The sequence below is a fragment of the Mustela nigripes genome, chromosome 1 (genome assembly GCF_022355385.1).
Source record: "Mustela nigripes isolate SB6536 chromosome 1, MUSNIG.SB6536, whole genome shotgun sequence".
NCBI lineage: Eukaryota > Metazoa > Chordata > Mammalia > Carnivora > Mustelidae > Mustela > Mustela nigripes.
In genome coordinates, this window is record NC_081557.1 from 117,975,290 (window position 1) to 117,991,799 (window position 16,510).

The 16,510-nt window shown below is 47.4% G+C and overlaps 1 protein-coding gene across 1 annotated transcript; it reads left to right on the forward strand.

Moving 5' to 3' along the window:
* The first annotated feature begins 9,527 nt into the window (after nt 1–9,527).
* On the forward strand, nt 9,528–10,707 carry LOC132023560 (small ribosomal subunit protein RACK1-like). Its single transcript, XM_059409472.1, has one exon. The coding sequence runs from the start codon at nt 9,634–9,636 to the stop codon at nt 10,705–10,707; it is 1,074 nt and encodes a 357-aa protein (XP_059265455.1). The 5' UTR covers nt 9,528–9,633.
* Nucleotides 10,708–16,510: the final 5,803 nt, after the last annotated feature.

Consider the following 16,510-nt stretch of genomic DNA (forward strand, 5'->3'; position numbering starts at 1 on the left):
GTGGATGGGACTGGAGGAGATTATGCTGAGTGAAATAAGTCAAGCAGAGAGAGTCAATTATCATATGGTTTCACTTAGTTGTGGAGCATAAGGAATAACACAGAGGACATTGGGAAATGGAGAGAAGTGAGTTGGGGGAAATCGAAGGGGGAGACAAACCATTAGAGACTCTGAACACTGAGAAACAAACTGAGGGTTTTGGAGGGGAGGGGAATGGGGATTGGGTGAGTCTGGCGGTGGGTATTAAGGAGGGCATGTATTGCATGGAGCACTGGGTGTGGTGCATAAACAATGAATCTTGGAATACTGAAAAAATAAAATAAAATAAAAAGAAGGGTGCTGGTGATGGCTGCACAACATTGTGAAATGTATTTAACGCCACCAAATCGTGCATTTAAAATTAGTTAAAACAGTAAATTTGTCATAATATCTATTTTACCACAATTTCTTAAATACTGCCTTAAAATATTATTCTTCTTGATTACTGTGGTCTTTTCGGCTCCTCCTCAAATTTTCCAATTGTGGACAGTACCTTATTTGCCTCACTCTAGTCCCAGGCCTGCCCTGGAACACTTGTCAGGCAAATGTAAACAGTTTTCTGGTTGTCTTATTAGTAGGATGACGCTTCTCCCTGACATGAGCGTGGCCCGTGGTTGCTGGTAACCTTCCGCTCCCGAATCTGGCAACTGGGGGATAAGGACTTAGTTTGGGGTGGGGGTTCAGAGCGGAGTGTGACAGATGGTAGATTTGGGATGCTGAGGGATGGACCCGTTTCCGAGAAGTCTTTGAAGCAGGAGATAAGATGCCAAGGGGAGAGTGGGTTTATGGGAATTTGCTGCTACAGGTAGCTGCAGGAGGGACACCAGGGTGGTTCAGTGGTTAAGCATCTGCCTTTGGCTCAGGTCATGATCCCAGGCTCCTGGGATTGATTCCCACATCAGGCTCCCTGCTCAGTGGGGAACCTGCTTTTCCCTCTGCCTCTGTCTCCTGCTCTGCCTATGTGTGCACTCTCTCTCTCTCTTTCTCTCTCTGTCAAATAAATAAATAAAATCTTTTGGAGTGTGGCTTCCCTCTCTGTCAAATAAATTAACAAAATCTCTGGAGTGTGATCAGTGTAGGATCAGTGTCTCCCCACTCTTTCAACTTGTGACACACCAGGAAGACGAGAAAACACACACCACATGCTGGAACCTAGGAGGCAGTGTGGCGATTGAGACAGCATATGGGCCCCGAGGGTCCCCCAGGATCACCAAGTGTCCCCAAGGGCTCCCAAGGGCCAGGGGTATCTGCACATTTGTGTTGTATTCACAGCACCCCAGTTGAAAAGCCTTTTTTTATGTCTTAAAAAAAAAAAAAGGTGTGAGTGTGGTGGGTAAGAATCTAGTATTTTATTTTCTTGGATTTGCATTTTTCAAGCTCTGGAAAGATGGAATCAAGTTTACTGAGGGCGGGGGGGTGTGGGAACTGGGCAGCTGGAGAGCCAGGGTGGTTATGACACTTGTCACAGTATCCTTTATAAGTTCTCATTCTATGTAAACAGGTCTCAGAAATTCCCAGCTGCTTATGGAAAAGCAGAACTATCCCAGTTGGTTATGTAATGGTCCCAAGACCTCAGAATGCCAACTCTTTCTGGCAGGGTTTACCTTGACCTGCCATTGACCACTGCCTTGTTTTTTTATCTTATCTCACTTGAAACCCAGAATGGGCCCTCAGGCCAAGCCCGCAGAGCACTTTCCTCTGGAAAGAGTCCCATTCCCTTGAGAGCAGTGGGGTCAGGGGGCAACGTGCCAACTCAACTGGGAACCTTCCTTGGGGGGTGGTTCCATCGTGCTCCTTGACTTTCCGTCATCTCCATGGACATTATTGGATTCAGTGATCGTGGACTGGACAGTTCACAGAACTGCTTGCCACGTTCCCCTTTATCCACTAGGAAAATTCCAGGGTCTCCCACCTCAAGTTTTACTGAGGGTTGACAGCACCTGGCGCTGTCAGGGGGCAATGAGAAGGTGAGGACGGACAGCGCCTGGGCGTGCTCCCTCTAGTGCTATTTGCCTCTCCCCTCATCCTTCCCTGCACAGGGGAGAGAACCCAAGGGTCTGAATCCTAAGGCCCTGCCCACCCTCACTCCTTCTGGGGCCTGGCCCTCCAGTCCTGCCCTACACCTCCCCCCACCGCAACCCCCGCCTCCCACACAGGAGCCCTGCCCACTTAGCACCATCCTGCAGTCAGACCCACGCAGGTGGGTTGAATTCTGGCTGGGCTCCTTCCCAGCTGTGCGTGACCCCAGGAGGGCTATTAACTTACCTGAGCCTGGGATTTCCCTCCTGTAAAATCCTTATAAAGTAACACCTGTAGGTATAATCTCCTGCAAGGGAGTCCACGTCCCACACTCATCTCTGGGTCCCTGCATGGCTCTGCTACTTGGTGCCTACATAGGACTTGTCTTTATAATTATTCAACTACATTTTTATTTTATGCACTTTTCTGTATGTATGTTGTATTGTGCAGTTTCCTCAAAAAAGTAATTAAAAAAAAGGCAAACCTGTAGAGGCCACTTTTAGGCCACAGCCTTGAGCGATAGAATGGAGAAAGGGCCCAGAGTCACCACCTGGCTGAATGCAGACAAAACATTATCCCAAGTGTTTGGTTCTATAGGTGATAAGAAGCAGTATCACCTGCCCTTGCATCAGAATTCCCAGGGTGCTCTTAAAGACACCCATTCCTCAGCCCCACTGTGAAGAAACTGCGAAGAAGGAAACTCAAGAAAATTCTCATCCATCAGGCACCTACTATGTCCCAAGTGCTTTCACCCATCAGCCTATTTCATTCTTCCCCCAGTCCCATGAAGTTGATGCCGTGATCTGCCTCATTCTGCAGGTGAGAAACTGAGGCTCAGAGAAGATAACATGGGCAGGAACAGTGGAGTCAGGATTTGGACCCATGACAGTGTGGCTCCCTGGGCCCTGCTCCCCCTTTTCCTACTCCCCTGGAAACCACACTTTTCCAGATTCACTAACTTAATATCTGGTAGAGCAGTGTTTCTCAAAAACATGGACATGCACTTGAATCACCTGGGAATGTGCTAATTCTGACTTGGCAGGTGTGAGGTGAGGCCCGAGAGTCTCCATTTCTAACAAGCTCTCAGCCCGTCATGTTCTGTACACCTTGCTGTGAGCAGCAACACAAAAAAAAGAGGCAGAAGTGCACATTCCTGGGACCCAGGCAATCCTGTAGTTTCTGCTTAAGGGTTTCCAGCTAAGGTGCTATAGACTGAATGTCTCCCCCCAAAAATTCATCTGTTGAAAACCTAACCCACAATGTGACAGTGTGAGGAGTTGGGGCTGCTGGGAGGCAATTAGGTTATGAGGGTGGATCCACAAGAATGCAATTAGAGCTCTTATAAGAGGACCCCAGAGGGCTCCCTCACCCCATCTGCCATGTGAGAGCACAGCAAGATGACCATCGATGAACCAAGAGGAGGGCTCTCACCAGACACGGAACTTGCCTTGATCTTATCACCTTGATCTTGGACGTCCAGGCTCCAGAACTGTGAGAAATAAATGTCTGCCATTGAAACCAGCCATTCGATGGTATTCTGTCATAGCAACCCAATCAGACTAAGACATAACGGAAACTAGATGACCTCCCCCCCCAAGCCTGAGGGTGCCCTCGCCACACTGCCTCCATTCTGCGGGCATCAATCCGACACAAAGCCCAGCCCTCTGCCTGCCTTACAAGAGGATTTGAGACCTTGGACACTTCCCTACAAATGTGAGAGGTGACAGGGGCAAGCTCATCTCGGGCCACATGCCAACTTCTCCCTCAGCTCTGCTATGTCCCAGAAGGTCATGCTTGAGACCCATGGTCCCCTGGGAAGTATGGTCAAGACCCTGCTCCTGAAGTTTCTCTCTCAGGGATCCCCTGCCCTAACTAGGTCTCTGGTGTCTTGGAGAATAAATGCTCTTTGGCACATTACCACTTCCTCAAGAAATTTGCAAAAATGAGGGCCCTTTGCAAATCCTTGTTCTTATTGTTGTTGTTTTAAAGATTTTATTTATTTATTTATTTATTAAAGACAGATGGAGATCACAAGTAGGCAGAGAGGCAGGCAGAGAGAGAGAGAGAGAAGCAGACTCCCTGCTGAGCAGAGAGCCCAATGTGGGGCTAGATCCCAGGACCCCAGGATCATGACCTGAGCTGAAGGCAAAGGCTTTAACCCACTGAGCCACCCAGGTGCCCCCTTATTGTTTTTAATGCAAATTCTCTCCCTACTTGGCCGGAAAAAGGGACCAAACACAGTATTTACTTGTCAAACCCAGGCTTTCTCTAACTAATTGTCCTGCCCCTAAGGATTCAGGTGGACTCTTCTTTGAAGCACCTTTTGGGGTGTGGCTTCCCAGCTCAGCCTAGCATCAGTGTCTTCCCACTCTTTCTACCCTGTAGCACACCAGGAAGACAGGAATACATACGCCACCTGCTGGAGCCCAGGAGGCAGTGCCGCGGCTGAGACAATGTGCTGGCCCGGAGGGTCCTGGAGTGTCCCCAGGGGTCCCAAGGGCCAAGGGTGTCCGTATCTCTGCACGTTTGTGTCGCATTCACAACGCCCTAGCTGAGAACAGAGATTCTCTCCTTCCTTTGAGGGCACATTCCATGGATGCCATCTGTCCTTGTAAGTGGCTACAGCTCACATTGTGAGGGCTTTAAGGTAATCCTCAGGTGTATCTGAGTTCCAAGCTCTGTCCTCAGAACACAAGCCTGCCCTGTGTCACCAAGAGAGTGCCTTGCCCGCTCTTGCACCCACCCCCTGCCCCAGTGTCATGGCTTCTGACAGGGAATAGTGAGTAAGCTCTCTGTCCCTCTCTCTCTACACCCACCCCAACCAGAATTGTTCATCACTCTGTCTCCTCCCCTGGCCCCTGACCTGACATCCTGGAGAATGTTCTCTGCACCTGCTCTGAGATGCCACACAGCAATGGGCAGGAGTGTCTGCCTCTGAATCATGACAGAGCCTGCTTCTAACACTGCCCCACATAGTACAGGGCCTGCCCAAGGCCAGGGGTGAATCTGTTCAGGGGCACATTTGCAGGCACAGTCATCCACAAAAACAGCAGCCTGGCTCAGGGTTTGCATTGTCTTCAAGCCAGAAGTGGGGTCCTGCTGGTGCCTGCTCCCTCCATCTGACCCTGGCAAGTTGAGTGCCATCCCTTGCACCTGCCCCCATCCAGTTGGAGTCAGTGCCCCCCATTCCAAAATGGTGGCTTGGCCTCATTTCCCAACCTCAACCAGCATAGCCTCCCCGTTCCCTCTTATGAACTTAGTTTCACAAGGAAGGAGAAGTCAGGGGCCTCTCTGCCCTCTAAGTTCTGGAGCTATGATTTTGCCGTCAGTCACTCCCGCAGTAACCGGCCCATCCAGCCCGATGTGCTTTCCAGGATGCATAGTCGACATGCCTCCAGATGCCTTTCTAGTCACAGCTTGCTTCTTTCTTCTGGAGGTGTAGGGCAGGAGCCCTGGCCGGGAATCCTTGCGACTCTCCATAGCGTCCCCAGGGAACGTGCACCAGCCAAGCCCCTGCGACACCCACCCCACAGAGCAATGCTTGGCTAATTGCCGTCTGTCCTGCACCTGCAGCCTGCCCCAGGTGCTCCCTTACTTGACAACAGATCCATAATCCAGAAACATGGGTCAACCACAGGTTCCAAGTGCCTACCTGGGGGCCTGGGCTGCCTCCCTGCTCAGGTGTCAGAAGCACAAGGCCCGCCAGCGTTCCCATGGGGGAGGAGAAACGTCCCTGGGCCAAGAGTCCAAGAGAGTGGATCTTACTTGACACCAAATCCAAGAGAGCCCTGGGCAGGAAAGAGTTTCTGCCCTTAGATCCGCTATAGGGCCTGGTCAGAGAAAAAATGAGAGAAGTCAAAGGACCTGTCAAGATGAAGGCCAAGCACACCTGCAGCCTTAGTCACACTGTGGTCTTCAAACATGGCCCCACCTCCATCCCAGGAGCTGCCAGCAGCTTCCCGGGCCCCCAAGGTGTTGACTCTGGCAATAAGGGAGGGTGCTATGAGTGCACAAGGTCTGAGGGTCAAGGCAAGGGCAGAGCGACTGATAAGCTAAGTGGGGTTTGGGAATGGTTCCAGGCAGAGGCATATGTGCCACCACTTTGCTTTTCCCCTGCTGAGAGCTGGAGCTATGAAGGACTGCCCAGCTCAGGCCTGAGACCCTGGGCAGAGGGTAGGACAAGGTAGCCAGCTGTGCCCCCAAACAAAAGCTATCTGAGTTTTCTTCCAAATGTACTAGTAAGGATCCCCTAAAGCCATGGTTCTTCACCTTCTTGGGTAGAAGGGGACCTTTGAGAAACTGATCAAAACCAACACCTTCTGCCTGAAAAAATGTTGCATCTGCTACGTGGCTGAGTTTGGTGTCCGGTCCCTCTGTGACCTGGTTGATCCACAGGCAGGATCAGAGGATGGGAAAGCTCTTGGAGGGTGGGGTGAGAAGTGGGTGGAGGTCACTGAGTGCCTGGAGAAGGGGGAGCAGAACTGGGAGAACTGTTAACTAAGGTTAAACCCTGAGGTGAGAGGAAAGATGGTGTTAAAGATCTGAGTGAATTTAAAGATCTGGTTGGCTTTATTCAACTGTTCTTCAAGTGGGCAGCATCCCTTCTAACAAACAGAAGGGTGCTCTGAGGAGTTCAAAATGGAAGCCTTGTGTAGGCAGAAAAGGAGGAAGATAAGCAAGTTAAGGAGCAAAAGGAAAGAAAAGATTGTTTTATGCAGGTTGCCTTCCTTTAGGGGGAAGGGCAGAGGGTCTTATCAAGCAGATGACCTCACGCGTGCTGGTCAGGAAATTCTGGACTGTTGGGTTTAAAATTCCACTCCTGGGAGAGGCTAAAACTGCAGTTAGGTAAGCTATGAAGTCTTTCTTCTTAACAATGGGAATCTCTCTCTCTCCGGGATGGCTGCTGGAATAAAGAAAGGATGCTATATCCTAATCTGGTTGGGTTAGGTGTTAGTGAAGCATCTTCAGCTGGTCCTGACTTGATCACCTGTCCAGGGAAGAATCCAGCAGGAGACCAAGAAGAACCCAATTCATGGAAGGCTTTGGGAATAACATGGAAGTACCTCCTCCCTTCCTTTTCTCTTTGGGTCTTAGTAAATAATTTAACACCATCACGTTGAATTCTTTGTGTGGCTTTCAGGTTGCCAGACAACTTTCAAACTTGGCCATTGTAAGGGGAAAACCATAAGGTTTTGCCACCCCACAAACCGTGCCTCCAGGAGGGATCCCTCTCCCCTCAGATGTAAGCAAGACCTTGCCTCTAACTATAATAGAAATCAACCAAAGGTGATGGGATGTCACTACCTTAATTAGATTACATTATGTACTACTCCAGCTTGCTAGGGGACCTACTCTGGAGACTGTCATTGCTGGATGGATCATTTCATTCATGTTAGGAAAGCTTATAATGGCAAGACACTTCCAGAAGCCTCTACAAGCTGGGAGTAGTTTCTGGGAGCTGAGGGTGACCTTTGGCAATAGTGTGCAAAACCCAGGGAGGACCCTTGTTGATATAATCTCAAGGAAATCTGCCAGCGACCTAAATGAGCTTAGAAGCAGATTCTTTCCAGTGAGGCTTCCAGATGAGAACCCAGCCCTGGACAACACTTTGCAGCTTTGTGTGACCCAAAGCAGAGAACTGCTTAGCATCTGTTAGGATTTTTACCTGGACTCTTGATCCACAAAAACTGTGGGATAATAACTATGCATTATTTTAAGCCACTAGGTTTGTTATGAAGCAATACATAGCTAGCATGGCCATGGGCCAAGAAAGTAGCTTAATGGCTTCTTTTCCCTGGATGGTAGTTACTAGAAATGTCCATGCTGGTGGACAAAAGCAGAGAGGTTTCAGGACATGGATAAGTGGTCTCTCATTGTGTCTCATGTGTCCCTGTGTTGGCTTGGAGTTTAACATTTATCAAGTCTTGGACATTATGGATTCTATGAATCCATTCTATATCTAAACCTTATCCTTGAACACTGTCACTGTGAACCACCATCAAGACTTCAAGGGCCTGGATTTGCTTCATCTGCAAAAGAAGCCAAGATAGAGATAAGAGATGTGAGGTTAAAACTGATGGTTGCAAAAGCACAGCTGGCAAAACCTGTCCAGACTTCAGTGAAGTCTGAGTTGTCTCGATTGAGTAACCCTACTCATTTGGAGAGTTTTGGATTACTTGTGTCAACCTGAATTCTGGTTACCAAAGCTTTCTCTGATTTGGCTGGTTTCCACTTAACTTTTGATTCATGTCATTAATTGTTACATAATGCTAACATTTGTGTAATACTCAATGATATATTTTTTTCTTTTCTACTCAACTAGCATGTATCAGGTGCCAACTGTGATGCCAAGGACCATGAGCATTGACAGATGATGAAAGGTGGCCCAGGATGCTTATGTGACTTGCTCACTTACAAGGTCACAAGTGAACTGGCAGAGGCTGGAATCCAGCCTTCTGGATGCAGAATGTTTGGGTCCTAAGGTGATTTGCAGGGGTACATGTAGGGATGGAAGATCCCATCTTTGGATGTCCTCAAGCTCTGTTGATCAAGATCAAATCTTCCATGACAAGTTCCTGAAAGCAAAGACCCTGTGACTGACTTGGTTTATACAAGAGCCAGCTGAGGAGAACTAGGTCTCTGTGCTCGGCATCAGGGGAGGGCAGGGTGATGATATTTCGGCCTTTGTATCCAGCCCCTGGCCAGAGCTCCTTAAACCCTTATAATTTCCTAAGTGATAAGAGGTATAGGAGCATCTTTTTGGTTATAATATTTAATTTTTGTCCTTTGCTCCTGAGACAGCTCTAGACTGATAAAGATGAAAGGCACAACTTTTGTTTTTCATAACACACCCCTTTCAGCACCATCTGTGTTTGTGCGCATGAGGTGACTTTTGGAAAACCGCTCAAGATAGGACTGGTGGCCAAGGGAATCAGTCTGTGTTCCGAGAATTGGAACCTTCAGCCCCACCCCAACTTCTAAGAAGGAGACAGGGGCTGGAGCTTGAATTAATCACCAATAGTCAATGATTTAATCGATCATGCCTGCATAATGAAGCTTCCATTAAAAGAACCCTACCTGGAGGGAGGTCAGAGAGCTTCCTGGTTGGTGAGCACATGGAGGTCCCAGAGAGTGGTATGGCTGGAGGGGGCATGGAAGCTCTGTGATCCTTCCCCATACTTCGCTCTGTGCATCTCTTCCATTTGGCTGTTCCTTGAGTTGTATCCAGTAATAGTATGTAAAACTCTTTCCTGAGTTTTGTGAGCTATTCTAGCAAATTATTAAATCCAAAGATGAGGTTGGGGGAAACCTTTGAGGTCTGGACTTGCACTTGACTTTGGAAGTGAGGGCAGGACTGTGGGAGTCTGCCCCAAGTCTGGGTAGTATTAGAATTGAATTAAATCATAGGATGCCCAGCTGGTGTCTACAGAGAACTGCAGAAGCGTTTGGTGTCAGAAGTGTTGAGAGTACTCTTTTCCTCTGCAGGGCCGCGGCGGGAGCGGCTGTGCTGCTAGTCTCTCTGAACTATCCAGCTCCATCCTTGTCGCCTCGGTGACACCCGCACTCGCCGCCAACATGACTGAGCAGATGACACTTCGTGGCACCCTCAAGGGCCACAACGGCTGGGTGACTCAGATCGCCACGACTCCCCAGTTCCCGGACATGATACTGTCCGCCTCTCGAGATAAGACCATCATCATGTGGAAGCTGACCAGGGATGAGACTAACTATGGCATCCCTCAGCGTGCTCTTCGGGGTCATTCCCACTTTGTCAGTGATGTGGTCATCTCCTCAGATGGCCAGTTTGCCCTCTCCAGCTCCTGGGATGGAACCCTTCGTCTCTGGGATCGCACAACAGGTACCACCACATGCAGATTTGTAGGACATACCAAGGATGTGCTGAGTGTGGCCTTCTCCTCTGACAATCAGCAAATTGTTTCTGGCTCCCGAGATAAAACTATCAAGCTGTGGAATACTCTGGGTATATGCAAATATACTGTCCAGGATGAAAGCCATTCGGAGTGGGTATCTTGTGTCCGATTCTCACCCAATAGCAGCAATCCCATTATTGTCTCCTGTGGCTGGGACAAGCTGGTCAAGGTATGGAACTTGGCAAACTGCAAGCTGAAAACCAATCACATCGGCCACATGGGCTACCTGAACACTGTAACTGTCTCTCCAGATGGATCCCTCTGCGCTTCTGGAGGGAAGGATGGCCAGGCCATGCTGTGGGATCTCAACGAAGGCAAACACCTCTATACACTCGATGATGGGGACATCATCAATGCTCTGTGCTTCAGTCCTAACCGATACTGGCTCTGTGCTGCCATGGGCCCCAGCATTAAGATCTGGGACTTGGAAGGCAAGATCATTGTAGATGAACTAAAGGAAGAAGTTATCAGTACGAGCAGTAAGGCAGAGCCACCTCAGTGTACCTCTCTGGCCTGGTCTGCTGATGGCCAGACTCTGTTTGCTGGCTACACAGACAACCTGGTGCGTATGTGGCAGGTGACCATCGGCACCCGTTTGAAATATGGCAGAGCTTTAGGAATAAAACATTGGTTTTCTGACTTTAAAAAAAAAAAAAGAAGAAGAAGTGTTGAGAGTAGTAGAAACAAGATTTCCCCTTGTTGGAGATTGTTTCTTTGAGGCAGACATTCCTCCACCATCATGACCCTAGCCAGGCCCAGCTTGCTCTCCTAGAGCTCAGTCCCAGGGGATGTCCATACACGATGGTGGCACGGGACCCTGGAAGTTTGTTCGGGGTTGAGCCCCCAGGACTAATTCTCCCTTCCCTGCTCCTGAGGCTCCTGTCCTCCATCTGCTCAGGCTGCTCACCCTGCCTGGTCCCTAGCTCCTCTGTGTCCATCCCCAGCTCCTCCGTGACCTCCTAATACTGATCCACACTCGGGAGTGCTCTCTCTTCTCTTTCCTGCCTGAGTACAGTGCTGGCAAGGACAACGTCCTTTTTGGAGATGCTCTCCTTAAGCTGTTCGTCAGGCTATGGCCTGAGCCCCGATCCCTTCTGGATGGCTCCTAGAGTGCCTTTGCACAGGTCCCAAATTCTGCAGTCAGATATGTAGGACTTCTCCAGGAAACTCTCTTTTTTTTCCTGAATGTCCTCCTGCCTTTGTTACCTGATCCTGGCCCTTTATCACCAGCCTACTCACTGCCTGCCCCAGGCTGTCCCCTGTGCAGACACTCTAGCTAGACTGAGGGATGGGTATTCCTAAGACCACATATTCATACCTTCATGTGGACTTCCTCAATTGGTTGCAGCCCAGGCTCAGAGCCATGCCGGCTGCAATGAGACATGGGAGCAGGTTTCTCCACCTCTCTTAAAGGATCCTGGTATCTTGACTCTGGCAGCATTAAGTACAAGCCAGCCATTCCCAAGCAGTGGAGAGAGAGAGAGAGAATCAGCACATGGCCAAGGATGAAAGCGCTCAGGGAGGCAGTAACTGGATGGACTTGTTCCCAGAGGGCGGAGGGCTGTACAGATGAGAGATTGGCAACCTGTCTCTGAGGTGGGGTGGGAAGATGTATATCCAGACTGCCACATCTGGCTTGGAGGGACTGGCTTCCTGGGCTCGGAATGCATCCTTTTCATCCCGGCTGTAGCAGCTTCCTTGAGAGGCAAGCGTTTTGAAATGCCATTTTTGGATATTGCCTGAGAATTTTACTGGTTTCACTTGGGGGCTGGTGAATGTCCAGGCTTCAGAAGAATGAACCCTTTCTTACAGGCATCTGCTCTGTTGTAGGTACCGTGTTTTTGCAACACTATTTCATTTCTTTCGCACAGCAACCCTCTCAAACAAGTACGATTTTGCGCAGTTGTCGCTTAGCATGCTTGTTTTCCTGGCATCTAGTTCAGTAATGTGTAAATGTGTTTTGGGTGCAGTGAGAACACTCAACTATCGGAGAGCTCACAGCTAAGAGGAGGGAGACATGTGAACAATTACAACACAGTGTTCTTGGGAAGTTGGGCGCATGGTAGTCTGGGTCCTCTGAGCATCTGATCTTGAGATGCAATTAGAGGTGTAAGAGATGTCTTTGGCGAAGTGTCTGTGAGGAAAACAGGATCTCTTGCTTGGTGGTCTCAAGGAATGCCCAAGAGCTTTGCGAATCACTGGTTCAGGGGTGAAAATACTCTTTCCTTGAAAAAACAAGAACCAAGCACAGTTGTATTTCTCCGTCACTACTTCTCCAGTATAGCCTCAACCGTTATATTAATTTTTATAACTTTAACTGATGTGCCCTCGATTTCACAGAGAAAACTGGCCGGCTGCAGGGGGGAAAATGGGTGAGGGAGAATTGTTCATCTTACACAAGCATCTGAGCAGAATGACAAAGCTCACAACCCCACATAATGTACTTCTAGAGACACATGTGTCCCTTTTACAACTTAAAGTAGCAAAAATGAACTCAGTCATTAACAAGACCCCAGGATACCACCTCCCTATACCATAAAAATAAGAAACAACAGCATGTAAAGTTAAGATTATGTCAGTATCGATGTTTTGGTATTTTACAGTATTTAGACATTCTTTAGATACCCAATGATTATCACTAAACTAACTCAACAATATCAGTCCACCTTGGAAGTGATCTATCAACTACACAAAGTTAATTACAGTTGGAAGAAAAAGTTTTTCAGAATAATGACTAAATTTCGTTGAACACCAGTTTATATAGTTAATAATCCTATGAGTTAAGTTACATTAAGTGTTAGCTTATGTAATAAGTAAGCCTGTCGGGACACCTGGGTAACTCAGTTGGCTAAAGTTTGCCTTCAGCTCAGGTCCTGATTGGGATCAAACCCTGCCTGGAGCCCCGTGTGGGGCTCCCTGCTCAGTAGGGAGTCTGCTTCTCCTGCCTCTGCCCCTCCCCAACTTGTGCTCTCTCTTTGACAAATAAATAAAATAAAATCTAATAAATAAATAAATAAGCCTGTCTACATTTGGGAAGAAAAAGGTTTTCAGAATAATGACTGAATTTAGTCGAACACCGATTTACATAGTTACTAATCCTAATGTTAAGTAACATTAAGTGTGAGCTTATTTAATAAGTAAGCCTGGGGCACCTGTGTTGTTCAGATGGTTAAGCATCTGCCTTCAACCCAGGTGATGATACCCAAGTCCTGGGAGTGAGTCCCATATTGGGCTCCTTGCTCAACAGGGAGTCTGCTTCTCCTGCTGCCTGCTGCTCCTTCTGCTTCTGCTCACTTGCTCGCTTGCACTCTCTCTGACAAATAAATAAATAAATCTTAAAAAAAGAGTAAGTAAGCCTGTCCACATTTGGGAAAGATAAGGCAAATAAAGTAAAATAAAATATATGCTTGTGTGACATACTGAAAAATAAGACAAGTAATAGACTATTTTTAAAAGATTTTATTTATTTTTTTAATTTATTTATTTGACACAGAGAAAGATCACAAGTAGGCAGAGAGGCAGGCAGAGACAGAGAGGGGGAAGCGGGCCTCTCGCTGAGCAGAGAGCCCGATGCGGGGCTCATTCCCAGGACCCTAAGATCATGACCCCGAGCCAAAGGCATAGGCTTAACCCACTGAGATACTCAGGCACCCCTATTTTTTTAAATAAAAATGATCGAACTAGTCTCATTTGCTAAACATGAATTTCAACAGGGATTATTAACAAGTATGTCCAAATATGGATTCTAAAATGCTTCCGAATTGGTATCAGATATTCAATTCCTTTATTTGCAACAACAACAGGCAGAGAGAGCTTGTCATTTTTTTGTTTGCTCCCACAATTTCAGCTACGGATCAAAAATCGCAGAATCACACAGAAGTCCGAGTTACCCAGTACAATGTGTTAAAGAGCTGTTTGTCCCAACGGCCACAGAAGTCTTCATTGAGTTGAGCTAAAAAGAGACAAACAGAAAAACTAAAAGAGACAAACGAATCAGATTATCTGTTGTCTCTTACTCACTAGAGAACAGACTCAAAAAACTCACAAAAAGAAAATTCCTCACTGCTGCTGCCTGGGTGCATTGCTTACAAGCCATGTGGGAACCAGAAATCAAAACAAAACACAAAATCAATACAGAGGAAAGAAGAAAACTAAAGAAACAAAGAATCAGCAAAGTTAAAGTGCTATTGCTGCTCGGATTTCTTCTTGAAATTTGGAGAAGAGTTGCCCAGGCTTCCTTCAGAAGAGAGGTACCCTCCCCTGGCAACACAGTTTACCTTGTTCTGTCACAGGGATCCACTGGACATCTAGGAGGATGACCTCCAATACTACTAAAGGATTTTTTTGGGAAAAAGATTGAGTTATGACTCTCACACAAATATAAAATAAACAAAGCTTGTGTTTAACTGATTAGTGAATGAGGGAAACAGTAAGGTGTTACAGTTGACTCAAAGAAGAATTACACAAACACACAAACACACCCCCCTGTGCACACACAATGAAGAAGGCAAAAATGAATTTAATAGATGCACAACTCACTCCTTGGTGATGGGAATCAATTGTAACTTCACCAAATAAAATCCATTTGCCCTTCTACAGACAAGAATCATCTGCATGGCTTTCAGTTAACATACAGGGTGCTCAATAACACCACAATCATGAAAGGCACAGATATCCCAAAAGAGTGTGCCAACAATCTTTTTGTTCATTTCAAATTCTTTTGCAAATTGTCCTGACAGTAACAAGAGATTTATTGTGGACAAGCCAAGTTTCAGATGCCCTTTAGATGTCCAGTTGGAGATGTTAAAATTCCCCTAGATGGAACAAGTCTTTCTTTTGAAGTTAATGCTTTTGACCAACATCCCCCTGGCCCCCACCTCCCCACAAGACTACATGCTCCTTCTTATAAATCATATGTTAACTTTTTAAAAAAAGCTATTATTTAGCATCTACCACAATTGACTATAACTGCCTTTTGACTTGTTCTTGGTTCTCCCCAGGAGACTCTCAGCCACTTAAAAGACAACCTATTTCTTTTTTAAGTGTAGGGCCCCCACGACCCAAGAGAAACCTTTGCCAGGGAAACAAGATATATAGGGTTGCAACCACACTGTTCTACGGTTCTGAGATCTACCTAAGTGTTTGATAAAGAACTTGATAATCCCATATTGACGTCATGGTCCTGTGTATGGTATGGTGGAAGTCAGAGAAACAGGTTGGAGTTGACGAGGGAGCAGAAGGCCAGCAGAGGACAAACCATAAGCTGACAACCTGCAAACCCTGCCCGCACTCCTGGGTGGGACCTGTGTGACATTCCTCCGGGAAGTTCCCAACTGTCTTAAGGCCCCCAGTATCCTGCGAATCTTTAACATATGAGAATCCTTCTGAAACCTCCCTCTCCCTCACCTCCCCAACTCCCAAGTATATAATTAGTCACCCCTCACAACCCCGGTACAGCAGCTCTTGCTGACCACAGAACCCATCCCCTGTGCTTTAAAAAAAAACACCTTCTTGGTGTGCCTGGGTGGCTCATTCGATTAAGCATCTGCCTTTGGCACAGGTCGTGATCACAAGGCCCTGGGATTGAGCCCTGGGATTGAGGGCTCCCTGCTCAGTGGGGAGCCTGCTTCTCTCTCTCTCTCTGCTTGTGCTCTCCCCCTCTCTGTGCATATGTGTCAAACAAATAAATAACATCTTTAAAAATAAATAAATAAATAAATAAATAAATAAGACACACCTTCTTGCACGTCTCAATTTCTTCTTGGCTGTCAGTTCCAGACCGCACCCCACCAAACCTTGATGTAGGAAAGACGCTAGGGTTCAAAGCCAAGGATCAAGAAAGAATTCTTGAGATGTCTTTGGTGCAAAAAAGTGATTTTATTAAGATAGGGGGACAGGGCCCATGGGCAGAAAGAGTTACTGTGGAGTCATGAGAGGTGGTGGTTATATACCTACGAGTTGGGAGGGATTTAGGGATCCCATAAGTCTCTAAGGAATTTTGGAAAACAAGGTCTTCAGGACCTTAAGGGGACTAAGCTGTTGTTGGGAAAAGGTTATTTATTACTGTCTAGTAAAACCGTAGTCATAGGATCCCTCAGATGTATATTGGTGGGGCATAGGCTTGGAGATGATTGCCAATGTGTATCTTGGGGGCAGTTAGGGATAAAGGAAATTTCCAGAGAATTTTTTTTTTTAATTTATTTATCTGACAGACAGAGATCACAAGCAGGCAGAGAGGCAGGCGTGGGGAGGGGCGGCGGGGGGGGGGAGGGAGCAGGCTCCCTGCCGAGCAGAGAGCCCGATTCGGGGCTCGATCCCAGGACTCTGGGATCATGACCCGAGCTGAAGGCAGAGGCTTTAACCCACTGAGCCACCCAGGCACCCCCAGAGAAATTTTTATATGCTAAAGTAGACTTATAGAGTCCTGGGGGAAGTGGGGGCTCAGGCTAGGATTACCTTTTGCCCTTAGCAAAGTGTTAACATCGAGGCAGCTGAGTCCCTGGAGGAATGTTACTCTGCCT

Bases quoted from the DNA above. Each gene is read 5' to 3' on its own strand.
- LOC132023560 (XM_059409472.1), top strand. From the start codon at position 9,634: ATGACTGAGCAGATGACACTTCGTGGCACCCTCAAGGGCCACAACGGC.